Below are 24,247 nucleotides of genomic sequence, written 5' to 3'. Positions count from 1 at the left end.
CCTGGTTACTTTTGGCAAAGACGGTACATGTGGCCGCTCGTCGACATCGCTGACATTCATGAATTTCTTCTTCTGAGGGCTCGTTTGGTACTTGCCCCTATTGGCATCGATCTCCCGTATATTGGTTTATGCGAGCTATTCGCATCGGCGTCGTTCAGAGTTATCGCACTCGTGCAGATGAATTTTTGGAATCATCATGAACCCGTAGTTGGCCTGCCCGTCATTCAGTTTCTTCACTTTGCTCTGGATCCAGCTGCTACAAAATACCTCAACACAGTATGCCATCGCGCCAGCACCATCTGTGGGCATTGCGCGACAACTTAAAAGCGGCTGTTTTACACATGTGGTTGTTGCGTCATCTGCTGAAAAGCACGACAACATGGCGGACTGGCCAGTGTACATCCCGTCGTGCAGCTCCTTATACGGAGAGGGCTGTCTACTGTGGTGCATGCAAATCCTCTTGGCTAATTGTCCTCTCACTTGAACTGTCGCCGTCATAGCAGCCGCTTGTCCTTGTGCTGCACACAACTATCTTCGTCTCAACTCATAGGTTCGAACTGATACCTCGATCGTGAGGGGAGAGATGGCGAATGAGAGAGGAAGGGGCGCCGTAATGGTGAGAGCCAGCATAATTTTGACCAGTCGGAGAACTGATATTGAGTAGCACATGGGCGCCTCTTGTGCCTCGTTGTCGTCTTAATGGCCGCCGCGGAGCCATAAGCAGCAGCCGAATGGTTTAATTATTCAACCTCCCCAGAGTGTGTAAATACATCCTCCTGAAATCTAAGGTTTGCACTTCAGTCTACGGGTTCGCATACCTTCATCCAGCCGAAGACCTCGCTCGTTTCGTCCGCGACCCTTTCCTTCATGACGGAGAGCATGTTGTAGACCACACCCGTGCTGCCATACGGGGAGAGGTACTGCGCGGCCAGGTAAGCCCAGGTGAGAGCAAGCGTCTTGTGGGCGAACAGGAGGCAGTACGTCGCCTTGTGAACCTCGCTCTCAGCCATCTTCTGGCGGATGGACAATATGTACACCACGTCCGCCTCAAAGACGGTGGACAGGTAGAATTTCGCCAGCCCCAGACCGCGCTTCACCACAAGCTGTGAGAATGCAAACGCACGGAGTAAAAAAAAAAGTTACGCAAATCGCTTAAGACTGCATGTGTTATCAAGGCGAAACCGAGTGTCTCATGGTGAGTTTAAGTACGTTGGTCGTTTGGAAGGCCTGTCGCATGCTAGCCTCCTATTTGAAGTAGTTACAAGCTATTGGCAATAAGAAATTGTACACCACCACCCAGAACGCTAAACTACGAACGACTGCGTCAAGTTTTGATACAAATCGCAGAAAACTGCATACCATATCATACGTCACCAGTTCAAATCCGTCAGAATGCGTCTCAATTTTGATATGTAGGTTACAAAAACTAGCGCCGCATTACGTCCACCATCTATGCCATACAAGTAGATTACGCGCTTTAGCGATGGCGTTGGAGGGGGGGGGGGAAGTGGGATATATCTGCCACGCATTATTATTCTAGCCGCTTCGGAGGCCAGGCGATTGCTTTTGCGACGCCTTATTTTTGTCACCATCTCTATGGCTCAGCGGATGGCCGTCAGCGGGATTCCCTCTAATGCAGCTACTTAGTAAGGATTTTGGCTTAAAACACGGTGTAGGACTCAGTACGTGAAACACTTGTTCAGCCAAGCTGAGCGCGTGAATCAGCGAAGGCTGATATAGCTTTGTTTTAGTCATATAACCCTACATTCTTCAGTGTAACCGCCATTAGGCTGAAAATTATATGACCTCCGCCTACTACTATGAGCGTTCTTTCCGTGGCAAGTGTATAGCTTTCGTCACGTATTGCTCCGCTCTCTCAATTACCTTTCAACCCTGTACGACTACAAAATCTCCGCCGCCTACCGTTTCCCACCTCTGTTCTAAAATAATAAAGCTCTCATCCGTGGCATGTAATGATTTTGCTAATTCACCTGATCTAGTGTACTACGGCCGACGTGTACATTAGCGCCAGAATGCAAGACTGTTCAGTTATACATTTCGGCAACAGCTAAGAGCTTTGGACTAGGCTGGAGCAGTGACCAGTTTTCGGATGTAGAGGTGATGGGGAAGCCGTGTGCATGGGGTTAGGAGAGATATGGTAGCTGTGTTTCAAGTACGATCATACTCCATCAATGTAAAGCTTGAGCTTGGTGTGGCATACGTAGCGATCTCTTAAGACCTGTAGGAGAAGCCAGAGGAGAAACTCGTACCGTCGAGAGGGTTTTCACTGTGTTTAGGCCAATCAACAACATGCACGTCACTCGCTTCCAACCAATGAGCACCGAGTACATCATAAGCGGAGGAGAAATATGCATTTAACAACTTTAACTGTGAATGGTGCCGGCGTAATGATCTCTTCATGAAAAGAAGAGAGCCGATATTTTCAAGAGTAAAAATACGCATGGGTCGCTTGCGAGGTGCTTCCATATAGTGCCTGACAGTTACCAGTATTCGAAACGAAATAACAAATTGTATCATCTCACCGGTACTCATCTATGAACCAGGCGCGCGGAGGCTAACGAAAGTAGTAAGGTTGAAAGCTGGGTGAGTTGAATGTGGTTTATTTTGAAGATAGCGCGAAAAACGGAAGTAGTTCTGCTTATACTAAGCATGATGCAATGAGGAATGAAAAGTGAGTGTTAGGTGCAATAGAGAACGATAGCAGAATGGGTCAAGGATCATAAATGCCTTTATGACATCCTAGTCGAAATCATTAAGGAATGATGAGGGAAGAGAATATAATGCAAAGGCGAGCAGCGATGGTCGATAAGGGTAACAAGGTAGAAAAATGCATGGCAAAACGGTTATGGCCGGATGAGATAAGGAAGTTCGGGGATAAGAATGGCAGTAGCTGGCTTAAGGCCAGATTTATTTTAAAGATATGGGAGAGGCTTTTGTCATGCATTGAGAGTAATCAGACGGTTATGGTGATGCGATAACGATGCACGCGGCAAGATATGATCTGAGGCCTTCTGTCACCCATTAATAATTAGAAGGGTCATTAACGATGTGCCCTTAACGGCGCACTCCCAGACACTCTTAGAGTGAGTGGGGGTAGCTGCTCCGGTCGCGAAGGAGATGCCCTCGACCTGCGTGGCAAGCTCAGCCGGAATTCAACTACCTTGTAGTGACAGAAGGGGGTGGCCGTTTGGTGCCCAGCTGTCGCCGGTTCAAGCCAGAGTAAGGGTTGGAGTCAGAAGTAACAAACAAAACAAACTTTATACACAGCAAGAGACGATACAGAGGAATACACAAACACTCAAATTGCACAGACGAGAGGTTCACAGAAAAACAAACGCTAAGCATGCAATTACAGATGTATTCAATAACACAGAGGATTTACAATAGATCAAACACGAGAGAGTCACAAAAACAAGCACCAAATTGTTCACCGGGCACTGTTGTAGTTCAAAGCCTCGAGAGTCACGATGCGGCCGCCGTGCAAGACGAGCGCCGCTCCCACGCAGGTCCGTGGGCTTGCCAGCAGCGAGTGATCCCTGGCAGTCCAGCCGAAGCACTTACGAACATGCCGCAATCACCGACTGACTGACTGACTGACTACACAAGCAGCGCGGCCTCCATAAATAGGGCGCGCCGCGTCTGTCTGTTAAGGCCACCAAGGCTTAGCGCCCACACACACACTTAGCTTCACTGGTTAGGGCGCTCCGTTTCCTCCCATTGAGCTGCGCGTCTTCATTGGCTAGGTTCCGTAGAATTGTCTGGAGACGTCTGGCATCTTCCGGTCTGATGAATCACCGTCATCACCGGGTAATGAGAAAGAGAGTGACGACGACGCATACAAAGCTACGCGCACTCTCGCACGCGGAAGGCTTTTCTCGAACCTTGTGAAACTTTCGATGGGGCGTCGCACGGGCCTCGCGCCGCGCCGGCTTAAAATGTGCGCCGATCTCGTGATACCTTCTAAGCTCTTTCTGTCAGAACATTTTCCTCACTCTACATACAGCCTGCTATACATACATGGAGAAATATGGGAGAGGCCTTCGCCCTGCAGTGGGTATAATCAGGCTGATGATGATTATGATGATGATATATGAACTGCGAGTTGGCCCTATAGGCTCCGTGCATAACTAGTTTCACTGGTGGCACACTCGTCGTCCAAAGTGGGAATGCGCCCCATAGGAATAGATGTACACAAGTCTTCAACGCATTTTATGATTACACAGCGCAAGTAAGATGTTGGCCCTACATAAAGAGCCAAGTACTCGATAAAACATGTAAATTTATGAAGCCTCATAATAATACTTAATTCCACTGGTGGAACACTCGTCGTCCAAAGTGGGAATGCGCCCCATAGGAATAGATGTAAACAGAAGTCTTCAACGCATTTTATGATTACACAGCGCAAGTAAGATGTTGGCCCTACATAAACAGCCAAGTACTCGATAAAACATGTAAATTTATGAAGCCTCATAATGAAGGCGATGTATTTTAAAGCACCGTGATACATGCTCGTGGGGGTCGCCGATGGCCAGCGGCATCGCACAGGAGCATTACTCACAGAGACGAAATGTTCATTTTTCCTCGCTTCACGTTGTAGACAGCCAGTGGTTCGTAGTTGGCCTCCTGAACTTTGAAGAGCTATGTTTCAAAATGTTCAATAATATGAACTATAGATTTAAAACGCAACTAAACATGGGTGCTGTGAAGCCGCACATACCCCTGACAGGTGCTGTTGGCTGGCGTTTCTTGATTCCCCGAATCGCAAAAGTTCCTCCAGGAATCTAATATAGTGTTAATTGTGCTCCACTTGTGCATTGTACAATCGTTTAAACACGGCTGGCCAGATGCTCTACGCCGAAGGCAGCTGTGAAACGGCATACCAAAAGAACGAAAAATTCTACGGGGTACTTTGTTTGCACCACTGTACGATGAAACGAAAGTTGTTTGACTCCATCTTCCTCCTTTTCGTTAGGCTCGTTTCAGGTGTATGCGCAAAATTGTGAGATACAGTGCCTTTTCTTTCCTCTAAACAGTTTCGAAACGCCGCTGATTCCTTCTGTACTGCGCCTGCTTCTATATGGTGTGGTATGGCTTTCGAGGAAGAGCAGAATGAAAATCAGCTTCGTGAATTATCTGGTGGCGTCATGACCTGCTGTGATGTCATTATGACATCAGTTCCGGTTATTAGGCATGTTCAGATGTGATGTCATAATGACGGTCGTGACGTCACGACCGATGACGACAATATTTCATGAGGTCAAGACCACAGTGATTTCTATCATTACCCATTACTAGTTAGTCATGATTAATTACAACTAGTTAGCGACTAGTTAGTTATTAGTTAGTGCTGGTTAGTGACTAGTTAGCCATTTGCCATGACTATTAGTAGTATTAGGTAAGGCGTGAAATGATTGTGGCCGGACGAACATAGTCATGGCCGCGAGTATGAGCCATTAAAGGCTTCCGCGTTAAATTCCGCACCCTTGCAGACTTTGGCATAGACAATACACCGGCCGATGTGGTTTCCAAACACTTTCTCCGGCGTGTTTGGACTGTACACCATCGCTCCTGTTGCGTGGACGCCCTCGCGCGTTCAAGTGTAGGATTGCAGATGGCAGTAACGCTAGACAAGGGCACATCTCACAGAACCTCACGGAATATTACAGATCTTGCGCACAGGTCTTGCGCACAAATCTCGTGCACAACTCTTGTACAGGATTTTGTTCCATGAGCCCAGAAAGGCTTTCGATTTAAAAATCAAACCTTAATCATACCATGCTTTTTCATCAGTCTTCCTTAGCTGTTCGGTGTAACGACGACTCGCATGCTGTGCTCAGGAATAAAAGTGTCCATATATCAAAGAAGCATGGAAATATCAGTGGTTCAGTAAATTAGTGGAGGGGGCAAGCGAAATACGGCTACTGCAGCCATGCCATCAATACGTTTAAATACAATTCTACTCAAATGCTTTTTCCGACAATTCCATGAAATGGCTTCTAGCATGCGTGTATTTAAACATAAAATCAGGATCCCTTACTTTATTTTTATTCATCTATAACCTCTTGCTGCTACTAGTTTCCAGCGAAAATCACGATCAGCCTTCTGTATCTCTAAAACAGCTCCAAACAGTCTGTTAATATACATGTACCATTATGTGCTGTGGCCTGCGGTTCATAGTGGCAGGAATGGTTACTCAGAGGTACCATCTTAGACAACAACCAAAATACTACTCTCAGAAATTTTATTGAATCGCTTCTAGTACGCGTCTATTAAAATATAGGAATATCGATCCTTGTTTTGATTTGAATAATAACTCAAAATATTGTTTTGAAATCCCATACAGACTGCCGTTCATCATGGCGCATACAATACAAGGTCACTGAGGGTGAACGTGGTCCATTGTCGGCTGTTTTTTACAACGGCTTGGCAGATATTGGAATAAGACGAGAGAAATTGGTTCAATCTAGACAGTTTTTAAAACCGGTGTGACCCGTAATGAGATTACACAGTATAAATTGGTCCAATGTGGTAAATTCTTACAGATGGCACTTCCGATATATTGGCATTAATGGCGATGTCATCAGTTGTGTAGTATGCAGTGCCTTAAAATTAATGTTGACATCAACAATGTTGTGAACGCGGTGTTTTCTGCTGTTTGAACTGCCCGAGCGAACTCATGAAGTTGCCAAATCACGAGCCTGTAGGCCAATCGGGATTTTTGTCCTGGGACGTGTGGGCTGTGCTCTGATTATCTTCTTTAAGCTCATCGCAAAACGATACATGATCGTCTCTCCAAATGTGGACCGATAGGTGAGTTTAGTCAGCCGCCGACCTTCGGCAATGTGGACCGAATGTAGCGTGCAGAGTTTAGGCTGGAAAAATGAGCCTTAATTCGGTCTAACTGGGTTGATAAATGGGCAGCGCACAGGGACCCGTGGGGGCGGCAGTTATAGGAGCCACATAATTAACAGAGAAGTGCCCACACGAGCCACCCAAACAGGACCCGCGGGAGCTCCCACTCTATCTTGCATTGTAAACCTTGTTGCGAGTGCAAATGACACATGATATTGCGCGATGGTAAGGTATCAGTCTACAGTCATCCGAATTCCCCTTCAGAGATCACTTAAGTCATCCTATCCACAGTTCATCGGGCCTGCTCCGTAAATTCCGTGAAGAAGGGGAGGGGCGAATGGATATCGGTGACCACCAATACGCCAAAGAAAATAGTTCAAAAATCTTCGTACTCTTCTAAAGGTGTCTTTTATTAAGGCACCTGCAGCAATGCGAGTAGTTAGCGCTTTATATCACAAGTTCCCGCTTCTCGTTATTGCTGCCACATGAGAAAGAGAAAAAGAAAGTGTTCAATGAGCTCGCATTGCAAAAGCGAGCGACATGATCGGCATTGAAATATAAGAAGCACTGCTCGACTTCGCAACTTTCGGCACCCGTGCCACTCTATAGCCTGTGTACATTAACACTAACCATCTTTTCGTCTAGCGCAAGGGACCCACTAATCTAAAGAGGGTCCACTACAGAAGTTAAACTGCTATAAGTGACCCGCTTCTGCCAGCAGTGTCGTTCAAACCGCTGCCATCAATATGGCACGGCAGATTTAGGCTCCGCTCAAGTTATAAGATAAATACACTCCATGCGCAGTTATTCCGGTATTATCACATTTTTCTCAGGAACGAACGGTTTTCCAAACTCCTAAAAAATGGGTCGTTAGGAAGTTTTACCTAACAGCAGCTGCGAGTAAACTGCAAGAGACAGCAGATGTGGTGAATCAAGCCTGATACGCCGCCTGCAGTGCCCTTTCAGACGGTGATCGCGAAAGAGAAGCTTACGGTCTCACGTGAACAGAACACCCGGAAAATGCTGGCAGCGTGGACTACACATTCAGAGACGGCAGGATGACGCCGACACTGCCGTCGGCGTCATCCTGCTGTCATCCTGCGAATAAGTGCTAAACATGTTTAGCACTTATTCGCAGCGCTGCATTCTACGCCATTCTTTATGGCCATTTGGTGATTTGTTTGGTAGAATAGTTATTAAGGTCATGCTTCTTTTTTAAGCGACAGTCGATGTCATCCATGTAAAACAGCAAGTGGAAATGTCTTGCACGTGGGAATTAATGAGCCTTTCATTCAGGATTCGAGCATACTGGGCCATTGCATTCGCCGCTGTAATCCTCGCAGCCTCAAAATATTATGAGCATGCTTTTTAGAGGAGGAATGGTGGTGCCCTCTTCTCTGCCCGCAAGGGTATACGATGACCTCGCAGCTCGAAACCTTCACCCGAAAGAACGACTATGGGACATTAAATGTGTTCTAATTCGCGTAAACGAAACTTGCCGCCTCCGAATAAGCGATTAAGGAATGAGCTAAACTGACTCTGCAAATTCCTTACATAGGAGCAACATAATTGTATAGCATATTGCAGAATTATAGCTCTGGTGCATATACGCATGAATCTTGTTGTCAGTGATTTCTTTAAATATTTACTGGGCTTTCTTTTAATACGCGAAAAAATAATGAAAGAAAAGATATATTGGTCAAAAAACATTGTACAATGAAAGGCATATGACTTCATCAGAGAATATTTTTTTTTTCAGAATAATTTCACTAATTAGATTATATACAGAACCGAAATATACTTTCGAATCTTTCGAATGTTAGATGGCAACAAATATGTTATTGTTTTCCCCATGTACGGAGCCTCGCTATTTATCAGTGCTTTGATCACGTTGATTGACGTGAATGCATGGATATATAAATGACAATGCTCGACCACGTACGTTTGTTAACCAAAGTTTTAAATACTCAGACCAGCACATTTCTCTATATCACCTGTAGTTGTAACTTGCATTGCTAAAAGGCAAAACATGAAGTCCGAAATTTAACTACTGCCGTTTAAGACTAAAAATTGCCTGTCTATACTTTGATCACCTGCATGGCCGGCTTGAAGATCTCGGCACCCCTGACTATGATCTCATCCGTAGGCACAAGCACGAGCGTGTGGCGATGCGAGTCGCTCACAGCGGCCACCCAGTCTTTGGCCGTGACGTTCACCACGAGGCCGTTCACCGTCGCCTCCAAGGATTGTTGCTTTTCAATGGCTAGCTTCGTTCCATTGAAGAACTTCCGAACTTGGGCGTCAATGTCCACAAGCTGTTGAAAGGCATCTGACACGTTGTCGCGATTCAACCGAAGCTGGGTGGAGAAGGATTGAAAGAAAAAGAAAACACGACTCAGTGTACAGAATCGTATCTATATGCCGGTGTCTGAGGCGGTCATGAACTTGAGCATTGACTTTCAAATCAAATACGTTTATAGCTCTGCTATGACATATCATGACACACCTCAGTTTTTGTGTAATGAGCCAATGAGCTTTGAATGCTAGCCCCCGTCTTTATAGAGTTAGCATGATACAGCCGATACGTCCCAGCGGTTTGTAACCCCCCGAAAAGTACAGATAATTTAGGCACTAAACTCAGAGGTAGGTCACAATCACATTTTCTGAGTGTTTACATGCTCAAATGAGATATCACTACTGAGTGCGCTGTACAAGTAGGCGGTAGGATAGTTAGAGAGGATATCGGTAAGCTGTCTAAGGAGACGAAAGATCTGATTAAGAAACGCCAGAGTATGAAAGCTTCCAATTTAACAGACCAGATAGAATTGGCCGATATATCAAAGCTAATCAATAAGCGGCCGATATAAAAAAGTATAACATGGAGAAAATTGAGCATGCTGTAAAGAACGAAGGAAGCCTTAAAGCGGCAAAGAATAAATTGGGTATAGGCAAAAATCAGATGTATGCAATAAGGGACAAGGCGGGCAACGTCATCACAAATATGGACAAGATAGTCAAAGTAGCCGAGGAGTTTTATACAGATCTCTACAGCAGCCAAAGTAGTGACGACTGTAATGCGATTGGCGGTAGGGAAAAACAGTCAGACGTTCCACCAGTGACGAAGGACGAGGTCAAGAAAACATTACAACTATGAAAAGGGGGAAATCAGTTGGAGAGGATCAGATAACTACAGATTTGCTGAAGGACGGGGGGATATCGTGCTAGAAAAACTGGCCACCCTGTATATGCAGTGCCTGGTGTCATCGACGGTACCGGAACCATGGAAGAATGCAAACATTATCCTCATTCATAAGAAAGGGGACTCTAAGGACCTTAAAAATTACTGACCAATAAGCTTACTGTCTGTTACGTATAAAGTATTTACTAAGGTAATCGCTAATAGAATCAGGACAACCTTAGACTGCAATCAAGCAAAGGATCAAGCAGGTTTTCGGGAACGGTACTCTACTATCGATCATATCCATACCATCAACCAGGTGATAGAAAAATGGTCGGAATATAACCGGCCCTTATACATATCATTCAATGATTACGAAAAAGCATTTGACTCAGTTGAAACTTCGGCGGTGATGCAGGCATTGCGACGAGCCGTACGTGAAAGTGCTGGAAGATATAAATAGGGACAGCACAGCAACCATAGTTCTGCATAAAGAAAGTAACAAAATTCCCATAAAGAAAGGTGTTAGGCAAGGAGACACGATCTCCCCAGTACTATTCAAAGCTTGCTTAGAGGAAGTATTCCGAGACTTGGAATGGGAGCAGTTAGGGATAAGGTTAGATGGAGAATACCTCAGTAATCTGCGATTCGCTCACGACATTGCGTTGCTAAGTAACTAGGGGGATGAACTACAAATAATGATTGATGACCTAGACAGGAAAAGTAGAAAGGTAGGCTTTAAAATCAATATGCAGAAAACTAAGGTAATGTTTAACAGCCTCGGGAAGGAACAGCAGTTTACGTTAGCTAGCGAGGCACTGGAAGTAGTAGGCGAATATGTCTACTTAGGACAGATAGTAACGGCAGATCCGGACCATGAAAAGGAAATAATAAGAAGAATAAGATTGGGATGGAGTGAATTTGGCAAGCACTCGCAGATTATGACTAGCAGCTTACCGGTATCGCTCGAGAGGAAAGTATACAACAGTTGCATCTTACGTGTACTCACCTATGGGGCTGAAACGTGGAGGCTAACCAAGAGGGTTCTACTTAAGTTGAGGACAACCCAGAGGGCTATGGAACGAAATATGGTAGGGGTAACATTAAGAGATAGGAAGCGTGCAGAGTGAGTCAGAGAAATAACTCAAGTTACTGACATTCTAGTGGAAATTAAGAAGAAGAAATGGGCATGGGCAGGACATGTAGTGCGAAGAGAGGATAACCGATGGTCGGTTGGGTAACAAACAGGATTCCAAGGGAAGGAAAGCTTAGCAGGGGGCGGCAGAAAGTTAGGTGGGCGGACGAGGTTAAGAAGTTCGCAGGGGTCAAGTGGCTGCAGCTAGCACAGAACAGGGTTAATGGGAGAAATATGGGAGAGGCCTTCGCCCTGCAGTGGGTATAGTCAGGCTGATGATGATGATAGGCTCAAATGGACTAATTTTTGCCTCCGCTCTAGTTTACATACCATTGTCTACATCTAAGCAATGTGGCCAGACCATTTATATGAAAAACGTTGTTTTCTGCTGCGTTTTTATCAGCATTGTAGCTTCGAGTAGGAAACCAAAAGCTTTAAGCAGTTAGGGGCTTAATCATGCTTGAACCTAGTGATAGAGCGAAAGCTGCGAGTGTTGGAGTGATAGCCTTTTTAACACCCGCTTTTCAATAAACGGTTTTTTTCACAATTATAAATAAATTGGTTTATAGGAAAGGAAAGGGGCAGTATTTGTCACACTTGTTCTTTGGACACCTCAACCGCTCAGTAGGGCGGAGGTGGGCGTGAAAATAGAAAGAGAGAAATGGGTGCTGGGTACTGGAGGGCTCCGGAGTAATATCGACCACCTTGGGATCTTTAACGTGCACGGACATCGCACAGCACACGGACGCCTCTTCATTTCGCCTCCATCGAAACACAGCTGCCGGCGGTCGGGATCGAACCAGGGAACTCTTGCACAGTAGTCGGGCGCCTTACCACTGTAGTGCTTATAAGAAAGGAAAGGTGCAGTACCTGTCAGACGCGAGAGAAGGAAGGTGAGAGAGGAAGCGGAGAGAAAGAGGTCCCATAGTGGAAGGCTACGGAGTTGGCTACTTCTTGCCCTTTAACATGCGCGGACATCGCACCAACCCAGGGCTGCCTCTCTGTTTAAGTTAGGTTTCGGAAAAAGGAAAGCGCAGTATATATTTTGGTGAACACCACGAATTCGTGAACACCCACACTTGATTAGAAGGAGGCCACTTGAAAGCCGAATTTATTGTCACGCGAAGCCTTCTCTACCTAGGGTAACCCACCGGAGTGGTGCAGTGGTAAGACGGCCGGCTACTGTGCCGGAATACCCGAGTTCGAAACCGACCTCGGCGGCTGCGTTTCGATGGAGGCGAAACGAATAGGCGTCCATGTGCTGTGCGATGTAGCTGGAGGAGGTCTCCCCTGATGGGGCTGGTACAGGTGGGTCACCGCCGCTTGCGGCGGGGGCTTGCCTGGCACCGAATTTTTATCTGTTCTAGGCCGTCATTGCACACGCCACCGCTGGTGGTGGACGACGGCTGTTGTTGCGGCGCGCTTCTTTCTTTCCCTCTTCTTTTTTCTTCTCTATATCTTTTCTGTCTGCACGAGGCAGCGGAGGGGGCTCAGCTACAGAGCCAGTAGCAGGCCCGTGCATTTTCTTTTCCTTCTTCCTACAGCCACAACAACAACAACAATGTCAGCGCACGTTAAAGATACCCAGGTGGTCGGAATTACCCGTAGCCGTCCACTACGGCTCCTCTTTCTCTCTTTACACTTTCACTCCCACCTTCCTCCCTTCCCTTAAGGCGCGGTTCAGGTGTCCACAGAAAACAAGTGAGACAGTTACCGCGCCTTTCCCTTCCTATAAATTAATCAGTTTTTTTTCTCTACCTAGGGTAGTGAAGCTTTCGCTTCCATTGAAAATTTGTTTATAAAAAAAACGAAAGTGTGTTATCTGTCAGTGCCACCTGAAGGTGAAAACCAGCGCTATGTTGTAAGCTCCAAAAGCTGCCGTAGTGAATATTTCGCCTCAAAACAATGAAAGAGCACTTGAAAGACTTATTGCTCAGGTAATGTCACAGAAATGGTACTACCAACGCTACCATTTGTACCACATATAAGCAAAGGTCAAAACTTACACACAATACTGATCTGTGAACTCGACCATCGACTGAAAGGGGGCGATACCTTTAAGACCTCCACAAATTGACGACGGGTGTCTTCGCTGTCTAAAGACTGGCCAAGCTTTCCCTCCAGTGAGTAGCCTTCGTGCATGAACAGCATGGGTCGACCGGATTCGTAGATGAACCTGACGTGGAATAGAGCGTAGACGCCAAGCTGCGATGTACGAAGAGAAACAAAGATCAGAAACAAAACTTTTTATTAAGTGATAGGAGCAGTTTTTTACCGTTTTTCTGTAGGCTCCTCAATGCACCATCAGGGTTGCAGTGAAAGAGGAGAGAAATGCGAACCGTATCAAATGGCTGCAGGACAACTTTGAAATTATTGCAACCTGTTGCATTAGAGTAATACGAACGCATGCATTGCTGCTGTGACTTTACTATTACGTCATCTGCAGTCACATAACGACTGTTTAGAATAAGTTTACTAAGCATTAGACATTCGTATGAATGGCGACAAATGACCAAAACAGGTAATGCTCATGATTAAGAACAAATGTAAGTGCACATAAAATAAATCCTAACGAACAGATATATAACAAATCCGTATTTGCATGAAAAATAACATTTGGCGGAAACAGAATTTATTGTATACACACATACTGCGAAGAGAATTTGTTAGGTACGTATACATACATACCAAAACTCACATTACTCACAGACCGAATCACTATAAAAATTACCGACGATTACGTTACTTCCTAATGCGAAATTTGAGCGCAGCAAATAAGCTGTTACACCTTTTCGATAGATTGAGGCAAAGAAATCGAGCAACACATTTTCCAGAAATCCAGCATCACAGATTTTTATTTTTTTATTTTTCACACGTATTCCTTTAACAAAGACTTCACTAACAGTTCTTGACAGTCATGAAGGAAGCTTTGTGGTCGGAGAAATAGACTCATATATATGTTCGACTTGGTACACCAATGCTTGATTCTCAAAGACGAGATCTATACAAGTGCCTCGCGAGGTTGTCACAGCCGTGGGACGCGTTACGAGCGAGAGGAACGGGATGTTCTTCCGCATAAGTGTGAAGAAATTCCTGTTTGTCTCGCTCATGGCTCAGAAAGAACTGGCAGATAATTTCGCAGTGGCGAACGGCAGCGGCAATTTCGGCTCGGGCGGTGCACATATACAGATCCGCAGCCACCGACCTGGCTCTCTGATTGCCACCGCACAGGGGTTGCATTGGAGGAGGAGCGAAGAAAGGAATTAAGTTCGAGCCGGCGCTTTGACAACCGGAGACTCGCAGGAAGAGGGGGGAGGGGGGCGGCGTGTATACCCAGCGGCAAACGATGGGGGCAGAAGCGCGCGCAGCAAGCGGACAACGCGATAAAGGGAGGAGGGAAGAGATAGCAGCGACTGACTGATGCTGCTGACGTCGATAGTGAGTCAACCCCAGCTGCGGAATTGGTTTCAGGGACAACGCCACCGATGCCGACGCAAACAATATGATACCCTCGCTTCTGCAGCGCCAAGAACCAGGTCTAGCCGTGGGAAGGTGGTCACGTATTCGTCGACGTGCCGGGGCCTACGTGAAATAACCGGCGCGTCGGCAACTGAAGAGCACCCTATCCGCCACACAGGAACAGGGGGGGGGGGGACCCTCCTCTCCTCTTTCTGCATGGCGAAGACGGTGTTCTATGCAGTCACGTTATCTTGACGCTCTGGCGGCGTCAGCGGCATCCAGCGGTATCAGTCGGTCGCTGCTAGCGCTGGGGGGATGAAAGGGGGGGCGGAGCTGGTTACGAGGCTGACGACGACGCGAAACCCAGGAACGGACGCCAAAGAGCTGCGCTCTAAAAACAGTATAGGCTACATATACATATTAAACTGAAAAACATGATTCCCCGGAGAGGGGAAAACATTAGAAAGGGGGGGCGGGGGGTCTAATAAAGGACGACAAGCATTTCATGTCCACTCCGCTGTACAATATAGAAGCGCGTGTGCCAGCGCCGCAGAAACCGCGTCTCGCCTTCCGTTTCTAACTTTCCAGACAGATACTTCCAGATGAAGAGGCGCAGCCTCTGGAAGGCTGGATACATTGCGCGTGCGGAAGTGCGGCGTGCCTCAGCGAGGCACCTGCGACGCCACAACACGAACAAAACCATGGTGAACACAAGTTGTTCAAAAAGGGATGGGCCGGCGCCTGAGGCTGGGATTCATGCGGACACTAAACATCCTATATGCGAGCCACCACATTGTTCTCGCAACTACACATTCGAAAAAAATATGCGAGAGGCTCTCGGGAGCACCGCAGTTGGCACACTGGTCATTGGTTACAATACCCCATTTGGCAAGGCGCTGTCTTGTGGGGAGGACGCCCCAGCGCCTAAGCCAGTAAAAATCTCGCACTTCCTGTCCACACTCGCCATTTGGGGGCAGCGGTCTCTCGTTGCTCACCATCTGAAAGCCTGCGAGCTGTAACTAGTTCACTGATGGGTATGGCTGATAGGTCGCCTACATTAACACCTCACAGGTATGCAGCGAGAGTCGACTTGTCTCGGCAACCTTGCGGTAAAAATGCAGAGGTCTGGCCGCCTGTGGACCGAGGTAATGTTCGGGTGTAAGCACACGATGCGCCGTGCTCATCCAGTACAGGATGAGCGAGCGACCAGAGTAAGACTCGTCAGCCAATAGCCTCTCCATCAGCCTTGACGCTAGTACTCAAACCACTGTCGGGATGCACGGCAGGCCAAGGCCTCCCCTGCTGCTTGGAAGGTGTAGGAAGTGACGGGCTACTAGCGCTGTCCTGCCATCCCAAACAAAAGTCCCTATAAGGAACGCGAGTCAGGACCGGGAGCGGTCGACTGTTTCATGGCGCCTAAGATAAATCGCACCTCCTCCAATGTTGCCGGCTCATTAGTGCCGAACATGCGTCTTCTGGAAGTTGAGGAAGAGGCCCACAGAAGGAGCCGACAGCCTCTTGAAAATCCTCCTCCTGGTCGAAACCTTGCGACGAAAAGAGGGCTACAAAATGCTCGCTAAACAAGTTGTGGATGTCCACGGGCTTCGAAGACGTAATACTGTCCGCAAGCATGACACCCTCTACGCGACTTCGCCTGTTCGTGCGCTGGCGAGCGACTTGAGCGTGTCCGAGGTTCGCAGCATCCTCAAGAGGCACGTTGGATGGACCCGTGGAGAGTGATGCGCGTGAAATGTCCCCGAAGATGCGGTGATAACCCTCGCGCCGCGTCTCGAGATATTCGTGCATCGCGAACTTAAGTGTTGCACCGCCACGTACGATGAATATACGGCGCAGAACGTCATTCAGCATGGTCGTATGTAGACACGCGGCGCGTTCCCCTCATACACAAGAACATCGCGCCAGCGTGTTTTCAGCGCGTCCCAAGTAGCAGGAGTTATGTCACTCACTCTGGCCACAGACAAGCCCAACTCTCGGCGTATATCATCAATGCACTGTTCATCGTGGAGTACCGCTATATCCATGCGCCACATCAGAGGGCTGTTTGCACGGCCCGAGGCTGCCCGCAGAATAACCATAACCGGGAAGTGATCACTTAGAAGGCCTGATAAGAAAGGCAATACCACACACTGTAGCAAGTCAGGTGCCATGGCGGAGGGGATGTAAACTCGATCTATTCGGCTCGCGCTCTGGCCCCAGACTCGTGTTGCCTCGAAATGGTCTCTGTGACCCACGCGTCCTCTAAGCGTAATGATCGCACTAGTTTTCCAAGTTCTTTCGCGTGGTAATTGGAGGCGCCCTGACCAGGCCCCCTGATGTCGCGCATTGTGTCTAAAACACAATTGAAATCCCCGAGCAGAAAGTGGGACACGTCATCGAGAAAGTATGTCGTGAGGTCATTGTTGAGGTATACGTGATGTCATCGTTGGGGCCCTACCTGGTGCGGTACACTGCAGAGAAGTCTGACTGTCCAAGTAACTTAATTCGGCGATTATAATTCAAAGGCTAGTGCAAAAAAGTGCATTCTGTACCTGCAAGCATTTGTTGCTTTTAAGCTTGTAGAATTCTAAAATCTCTGAACTCTCCTTTAACGTGCGCTAGCATCACTCGGTACACGGGCGCTATTTGCGGCAACGGTGTACGTGTTTTGACGGACCAGAAACGGTAAAAGAACCCGTATGTATTTGTACACGTACCTAGAAATTTATTGGAGCTATAACATCATTATGCGAGGTAACGCCAAGGTCATCGCATGTTTTCCATGACCTTCAAACAGCTTCGAGGTCAAGTTTCAGCTTAAGCAACAACCACTTTTGGTAGCTATGCTCCCACCAAAGATTAGGGTCAAACGTCATATGACGAGCATGTGTTTGGGGAGAGACCGGATCGCTGACGTCAATCTCGCGTATATATACAGGCGTCGCCCCCCGGATTCTCTTTATAGCCATAACGAAAGAAAAAAATCCTGTTGAATAAAGAGCTTTGCCATCTGCAACAAAGCTTCAGCTATCGCTTCTCGCTAGCTTTAACCGAAACTAAACCATAGCCAATTTTTCCCACGTGACCTAGGTTAGCTATTAGAAGAAACATGTACGGTTCCCAAGACGCCGTTTGGGGGATTTAGGTGATGTGAAGAACGTAAAAGCGGCTAAGTCGTCGCTGCTGTGTAGTTTGAATTCAAAGCAACTTTCAAGCCAGTCTGACACGATAAATGGATCGAGCAAAAGTGCCCAAAATTGTTATCTCCGAATATTTCGAGTCTCACGTGACCTCAAACCGGTTTCTTTCGCGATGACCATCATTCAGCTGCTGAAATTGAAATTCCGTGGTAAATACGCTGGGTATGAAAATGTTCGACGCGCACACTTTCCAAATATCCACCACAGTTTTTCACAGCACTTTGAAGAAAGAACGTAGGGCAAAAACCTATGGAGTCCATCATCCGATAACGGAGTGATAAATCCTCATGGCCTTTCCAGAGGTCAGAAATGTCAGAATAAAGATTCAGGCAGCCTTTTGAGCTCAACAAACGATATCAGCACCACTGGCTTGAACGGCCCTGAAGCTGCACTCTGGAACAATATAAACGGAAAAGCGTATTTAACTTGATCAACAGTGAATAAAATGCTGCCAACAAAGAGCTAAAGTTCGCTCGCTTAAAGTTCGTGAATGCTTATGGCCCGTGGGTCTGGTGTCTGTAATGGAGATATATTTAGACGTATCAATATTTATCTAATTTGAAAGTAGTTAGTACATGAACTTAAGACGAGCTAGTTTGGCTCTTTTCTGCAGGGAAAGCATACCGGCTTTATGAAGTAGGTCATTTCGTGAATCGGTTTTCCTAAATTCATTAAAAATGAATTTGATTGCCTTCCTCTGTACTTGTTTTATTTTGTTTATGTGTAGATTAGCGAAGGGAAACCAGACAATATTAGAGTATTCCAGGATTGGTCTTATAAGGGCTAGTTTGAGGCGCCTTCTAAGGAAAAAGAAAGTATTTTTAATGCTGAGGATGAGATGTAAATTATATGAGAGTTCCATCTAAGATCATGGAATATGATTACTTCGCGATATTTGTGTTCCGTGACTTGAGTCAATGGAGTAACATTAATGGTATACTGAACGACTGATTGTTGTTTTTTTTCTGGTTATTGATAACGCGGCAGATTTTTCAACATTTAAGTTCATTTGCCAGCCGCTACACAACTTATATACCGTTTTAAGATCATTGTTCAGGGCTACCTAGTCTTCTGGTGAGTTAACTTCGCGGTAGATAATGCAATCGTCTGCAAAGAGCCTGATGTTAGAGCAAATATTCGATGGTAAATCATTAATGAAAATGGTAAATCATTAATGAAAATGGTAAATCATTAATGAATACAGGGGCCAGTCAGTACACATCCTTGTGGAACACCGGACGTTACAGGAACTAAGTTGGAAATGTCGTGTTGAAATGTAACAAACTGGCACCTGTTGGTTAAATAGTATTCGATTCATGCAACTATGGGGCTGTTACCTAGCGTAGCTTCTAGTTTCAATATTAATTTCTGATGGGATACTCGGTCGAAGGCTTTACAAAAATTTAGTAGTAGTAGGTCAATCTGTCGACACTGAAGGATAACTCATGTTCAAGTTCTATTAGTTGCGTAGTAGTCGAAAGTCCTCTTCGAAATCCATGCTGTAAAGGCGATAAAATGCGTTCTTCTTCGAGATATGCTGTTATGTGTTTTACGATAATATGTTCAAGTAGTTTGCAAGCAGTGCATGCAAGTGAGTTAAATCTGTAGTTTGCGGTGTCATCTTTGCTTCCTAATTTATGTATCGGTAAAACTTTTGCAATTTTCCACTCATTCGGAACAGTACAGGATGACAATGGTTTGTTAAAAATTTGCTCACAGATATTTAGCATTCCATTCTGCCTACCTCTTAAAAAAAGCATTCGGTAAATTGTCTGGGCCATGTCCTCTCTTCGGGTCTAAAGATAGTATTAGATTCAGCACTCCTTCCTCCGTCACCGTCAAAGATGCCAGGGGCATGCGATTGCTGAGATTCAGGTATAGGGCATTATCTTCAGCAAAAACTGATTAGAAATATTTGCTTAGCAACGTGGAAGTAACTTTGTTACCTGTTTTCGAGCATTCCGTTGCATTTTGCTTAGGGTTTATATAGTGCGAGAATTTTTGGGGTGAGCTTTTCAGGAAATCGGGAAGAGTTTTTGTAAAGTAGTTAGTTCTAGCCAACTTGATTTTTTTTATTTCATAGTTTGGATCGCTGCAGTAAGCTGGCTTTTAGCGTGCAGTTTTGACTTCAATTTTTTTCGCAGTCATTTTACTTTTCGCTTAGCATGAATTATTTCGCAAGTAATCCATGTGTTTCGCTGATTGGTCTTGATTTTAGTTGGAACGAAGCTTTTATCGTTTTGAACCTCAGCCATAAGATTTCGATATTTGTAAAATCATTATAGGATAAATCTTTGAAGCCCGAAAATTCAAAACTGAGGTGGTCAATTATACTGGTGTCGTAAGCATTGCTAAGGTCCGGGTAGAATACTACTGCCTCATGAACAGGAACACTACATAAAACTATTTTGTGATCCGATATGCCGTACAAATCTCCAGTATGCACATTGTCGGAAGAAAAATGATCGCTGAGAAATATTAAGTCAATATTATTAGATGTAGAACCTTGTACACATGTGGTTGATTGTGTACTTGCGATCGATTGAAGTCCAGCATAAATTAATGATAAGTTCTGAGCAAGGAGAATTAATACTATGGTCTGCCAGTTTGTGTTGGTGAGGTTGAAGTCGCCTAGTAAGATTGATCTGGACCCAAAAACAATACGACGCATGAATTGTATAATGATTCAATACCATCGCGATCTAAAGAGAAACTTCGATAAACACATTCCACAGTAAGGTTACATGAGCCAAGAAAACATTTGAAAAAAGCAAAACAAAAAACAGCCTCGACGTCTTCAAGTTCAGTAAGATTGTGTAAGGTATTGTTTTTGACAAAAATAGCCACTCCGCCTCCACGTGTCGTTCTATCTTTACGTATAATAGAATATATCGGCGGCGGTATCTCACAGTATAAAATGTCATATGGTAGCCACGTTTCAGTAATGGCAACGAAGTTGGGTTCCAGACATAAAATAAAGATTCAAGTGAGTCTGTCTTGTTTAATATGCTGCGGGCGTTTATGTTTAGGATGCTTATCTTGGATTATTGGCTTGCCGGCGGGTTCGCGAGGCCGGTCAATCTGCATGTTCGTTTTTCTCGCTAGTGGAATCCTGTAAACCTTTTTCAACGAGTAGTATATCATTTATTGTGTCATCCCAATGGTATAGGTCTCCATTTATGCGTATTTTGTCGTATACCAAGAAAACTTTGTCGCCTTTGTCTTTATTTGGGTTTCATCATCATCATCATCATCATCAGCCTGACTATACCCGCTGCAGGGCGAAGGCCTCTCCCATATTTCTCCACTTAACCCGGTTCTGTGCTAGCTGCATCACTTGACCCCTGCGAAGTTCTTAACCTCATCCGCCCACCTAACTTTCTGCCGCCCCCTGCTACGCTTTCCTTCTCTTGGAATCCAGTTTGTTACCCTAAGCGACCATCGGTACCCTCTCTTCGCACATGTCCTGCCCATGGCGATTTCTTCTTCGTAATTTCCGATAGAATATCGGTAACTTGAGGTATTTCTCTGACCCACTCTGCACGCTTCCTATCTCTTAATGTTACCCCTACCATTTTTCGTTCCATAGCCCTCTGGGTTGTCCTCAACTTAAGTAGAACTCACTTTGTTAGCCTCCACGTTTCAGCCCCATAGGTGAGTAGAAGCAAGATGCAACTGTTGTATACTTTCCTCTTGAGCGATATCGGTAAGCTGCTAGTCATAATCTGCGAGTGCTTGCCAAATGCGCTCCATCCCAACCTTAGTCTTCTTGTTATTTGGGTTTGCACACTCCCAAAGTTTTTCCTGATACCCCGCACATGTACCGAGGGATCTTCGCCAATAGAAAAGTTAGTTCCTTTCAGTTTGTGGCAATTGTTTAGCACTCGAGCTTTGTCACGGAAATTCAAGAGTTTTAATAATAATGATGATAATATAGCACCTATAGTTATCTTGATGATAATAGCGCTGACAATGCAGTTACTGAAAACATTCCTATAATGCTTTTTTCGCCATTACCGCTCTAAAACATGCCCAAACGCAGTTCGGTGACTTAATAAAAACCCTCGTTGGAAAATTACATTTGTATCGTCTTCTGCCGTTTATTCCAGCAAAATAGCATTGTCGTAAGTCCGCTCGCCTTCGCAGGAGCGACAAAGTGATAGACGTAAATTCTCGTACCTGCAGGGACTGCCGCACCAGGTAGCGCACAACATCGAAGAAGCTGGCCGCCTGCATGAGCTGTCCAATCAGTAGCACCGTGTGCGCCTCTTGCAAGGCTTCCTTCAGCTCCTCGGAGGTGCTCATGTAGTGGTAGCATGATCTGCACGCGAAGAAGGGAAGTAAATTGGCGGGCAGCTCAACGAGGTTCGGGGGATTGATTACAATGGAGAGATTTAGCTTACCGTGATCCGCGACCCTCTACCGCGAGTGGGCGGGGCGCACAAGCTGATTGGTCCCGACGCGGCAGGTTTATGTGCCGACATCAAGTATGTGGCGCCATCTATCGGTGTCGAGGGGATCCGGGCATGCGCAGTGGAACGCGCGGTGGCGGATCACCGTAGCGGATCGCGGATCACGGTAAGCTAAATCTCTGTGATGTCTCAGACTGCACTAACCGCTGTAGCTAGAGAAACCGCAGCAGCTAGGAAGCTGGGAAGAGACGGGTAATGCTAATGTCATTGTGCATGCTCACATATATCCTGCCTGGAATGAGGCCTTATCGCTATAGTCTTAGTGGGCGCAGCTGAGAGCGAACTCAAAGATACATTTCGTGCGTTCTTTTTGTAGACAAGTGTTTTACCCTTTATACGCATATTTTTCTTTCAGTTGGAGGGTAAACCTGTGTGTTGGATGCATGATACGTATTTGTGATACGTATGTATGTATGATAAGTAATGGATGTAACACGCAAGCATTTGGGAACTAGGAATAATCTTTATTGCGTAGTGTGACTTAATTTATACCGGCAGCTCTTGGTCTAAGACATGCGCACTGGCCGTCATTTGCGCACGTGCTGCTGACGACAGTACAACGGTTACTCTCGATAAAATTTTCATTTTTTGGGAAACGTCGCTCATGGCACAGAGTTACTTGTCATATCGTCCAGTGTGAGGAAAACGTGTGAGGTATCTTGTGGATCGGTGGACAGTCAAGCACCGTGTGCCGAATCCAGAGCTAGTACGCATATGCAAAGCGGCCATATGAATTCTGTGAACGTATACCTCGAAATACGGAGAGAAAGTGTCACATGTTTGTTTAAACATATGGCAGTGTTCACGCTTGCTCTAAAGCTGAATAATGCCGTTCATGCAACAGACGTCTTAATTTGTTACTGTGAAGCAGCGCGCGCCGAATAATGCATGGAGCCGACTAACCTCAGAAGCAGCGTTATCGTAAACATTTAATTGAACGGACTCATATTCGCGCATTTAAGCTGATTACAACACGTGCCTTTCGACTCACGCCTTCCGTCGCCCACACATGTTAGCGCTCGGCATGATACTTGCCTGTAGATGGGTCCTAAGATGTGCATTCCCTGGCGTTGCTCGTCCCTGCGGAATTGGACCCGCTTGCGAAACAGCGTGGTGTTGAGCCGGAACAGCATATTGAGCACCGCGTCGGTGTGGAAGCTGGTGCCTTTTGGTCTCCACGAGTGGCACACGTAGCCGTAGAAATCGACGCACGGGTCCTTCGCCTCATCCACGATCCCGTCCAAATATTCCTGTGCCTTCAGGCACTCTGCACGACCGAATACAGCGCTCAGACCGACAACATCAACTACGGTACTACGATCGAAGATGTCTCTACCATGGTCAAGAACAATGCAAGTTCTTCCTAAACGGTGCAAACAATGTGCAAGTCACCATCCTCAAGTCACCTTCGGTGATGCAGGCGATGCCTTCCGGGATGTACGTTCCGCTGATCAGGTAGAAGAAGGTGACGAGGATCACGAAAACGAAGAGGAACCCTCCCACAGAGGCCACCATGATCAGGGACATCTGGTCTTTGCTGCTCATCGAGTTCTCCCCTGTGCTGCCTTCGCCAGCAGCGCCAGCTGCTTTGAGCGAGGAGGCAATGCGCAACATGCGAGAGAGTCAGTGGCCATGTTATACTTGTATGGGCTGCGTCAATAGTATTTTACGCTGGAGTGGAAGCTATAGGCGCGAGGGTATTTCCTCGGAATAAAAGGTCTACTTTGGCACAAGATACCGCGCAAATTCCTTGCCACAAACTGCCCGACATTAGCCTTCAAGTTTAGACATTATACGCAGTATGCAGGCGGGTGAAACTGCACCGTTACTCGGCATATTCTGTGGGAACTTTTCACTTAAATTGTCTCCACATATATCCGGAGGCCGAGCCTTGCAATGCGCACGCAAGGAATGAGCGGGATTGCATTGTAAA

General features: G+C 46.1%; 1 protein-coding gene across 1 annotated transcript in view; it reads right to left on the bottom strand.

The window, feature by feature from the left end:
• LOC146176890 (neprilysin-3-like) overlaps positions 1–23,928 on the bottom strand; it is a 29,585-nt gene extending 5,657 nt beyond the window's left edge. The window contains exons 1-6 of the mRNA XM_084581417.1: positions 23,721–23,928; positions 23,350–23,581; positions 22,022–22,163; positions 13,242–13,391; positions 8,967–9,230; positions 819–1,103 (exon numbers count right to left, since the gene is read on the bottom strand). Coding sequence (XP_084437543.1) covers positions 819–1,103; positions 8,967–9,230; positions 13,242–13,391; positions 22,022–22,163; positions 23,350–23,581; positions 23,721–23,928 — 1,281 coding nt within the window. The remainder of the gene's footprint in view (positions 1–818; positions 1,104–8,966; positions 9,231–13,241; positions 13,392–22,021; positions 22,164–23,349; positions 23,582–23,720) is intronic.
• Between the last annotated feature and the right edge of the window lie 319 nt (positions 23,929–24,247).

The sequence above is a fragment of the Amblyomma maculatum genome, chromosome 10, assembly GCF_055883805.1.
Source record: "Amblyomma maculatum isolate TAMU_Amacu chromosome 10, ASM5588380v1, whole genome shotgun sequence".
NCBI classification, from domain to species: Eukaryota; Metazoa; Arthropoda; class Arachnida; order Ixodida; family Ixodidae; genus Amblyomma; species Amblyomma maculatum.
Note: the sequence above shows the minus strand (reverse complement) of the source record. Positions and strands in the feature narration are given on the sequence as shown.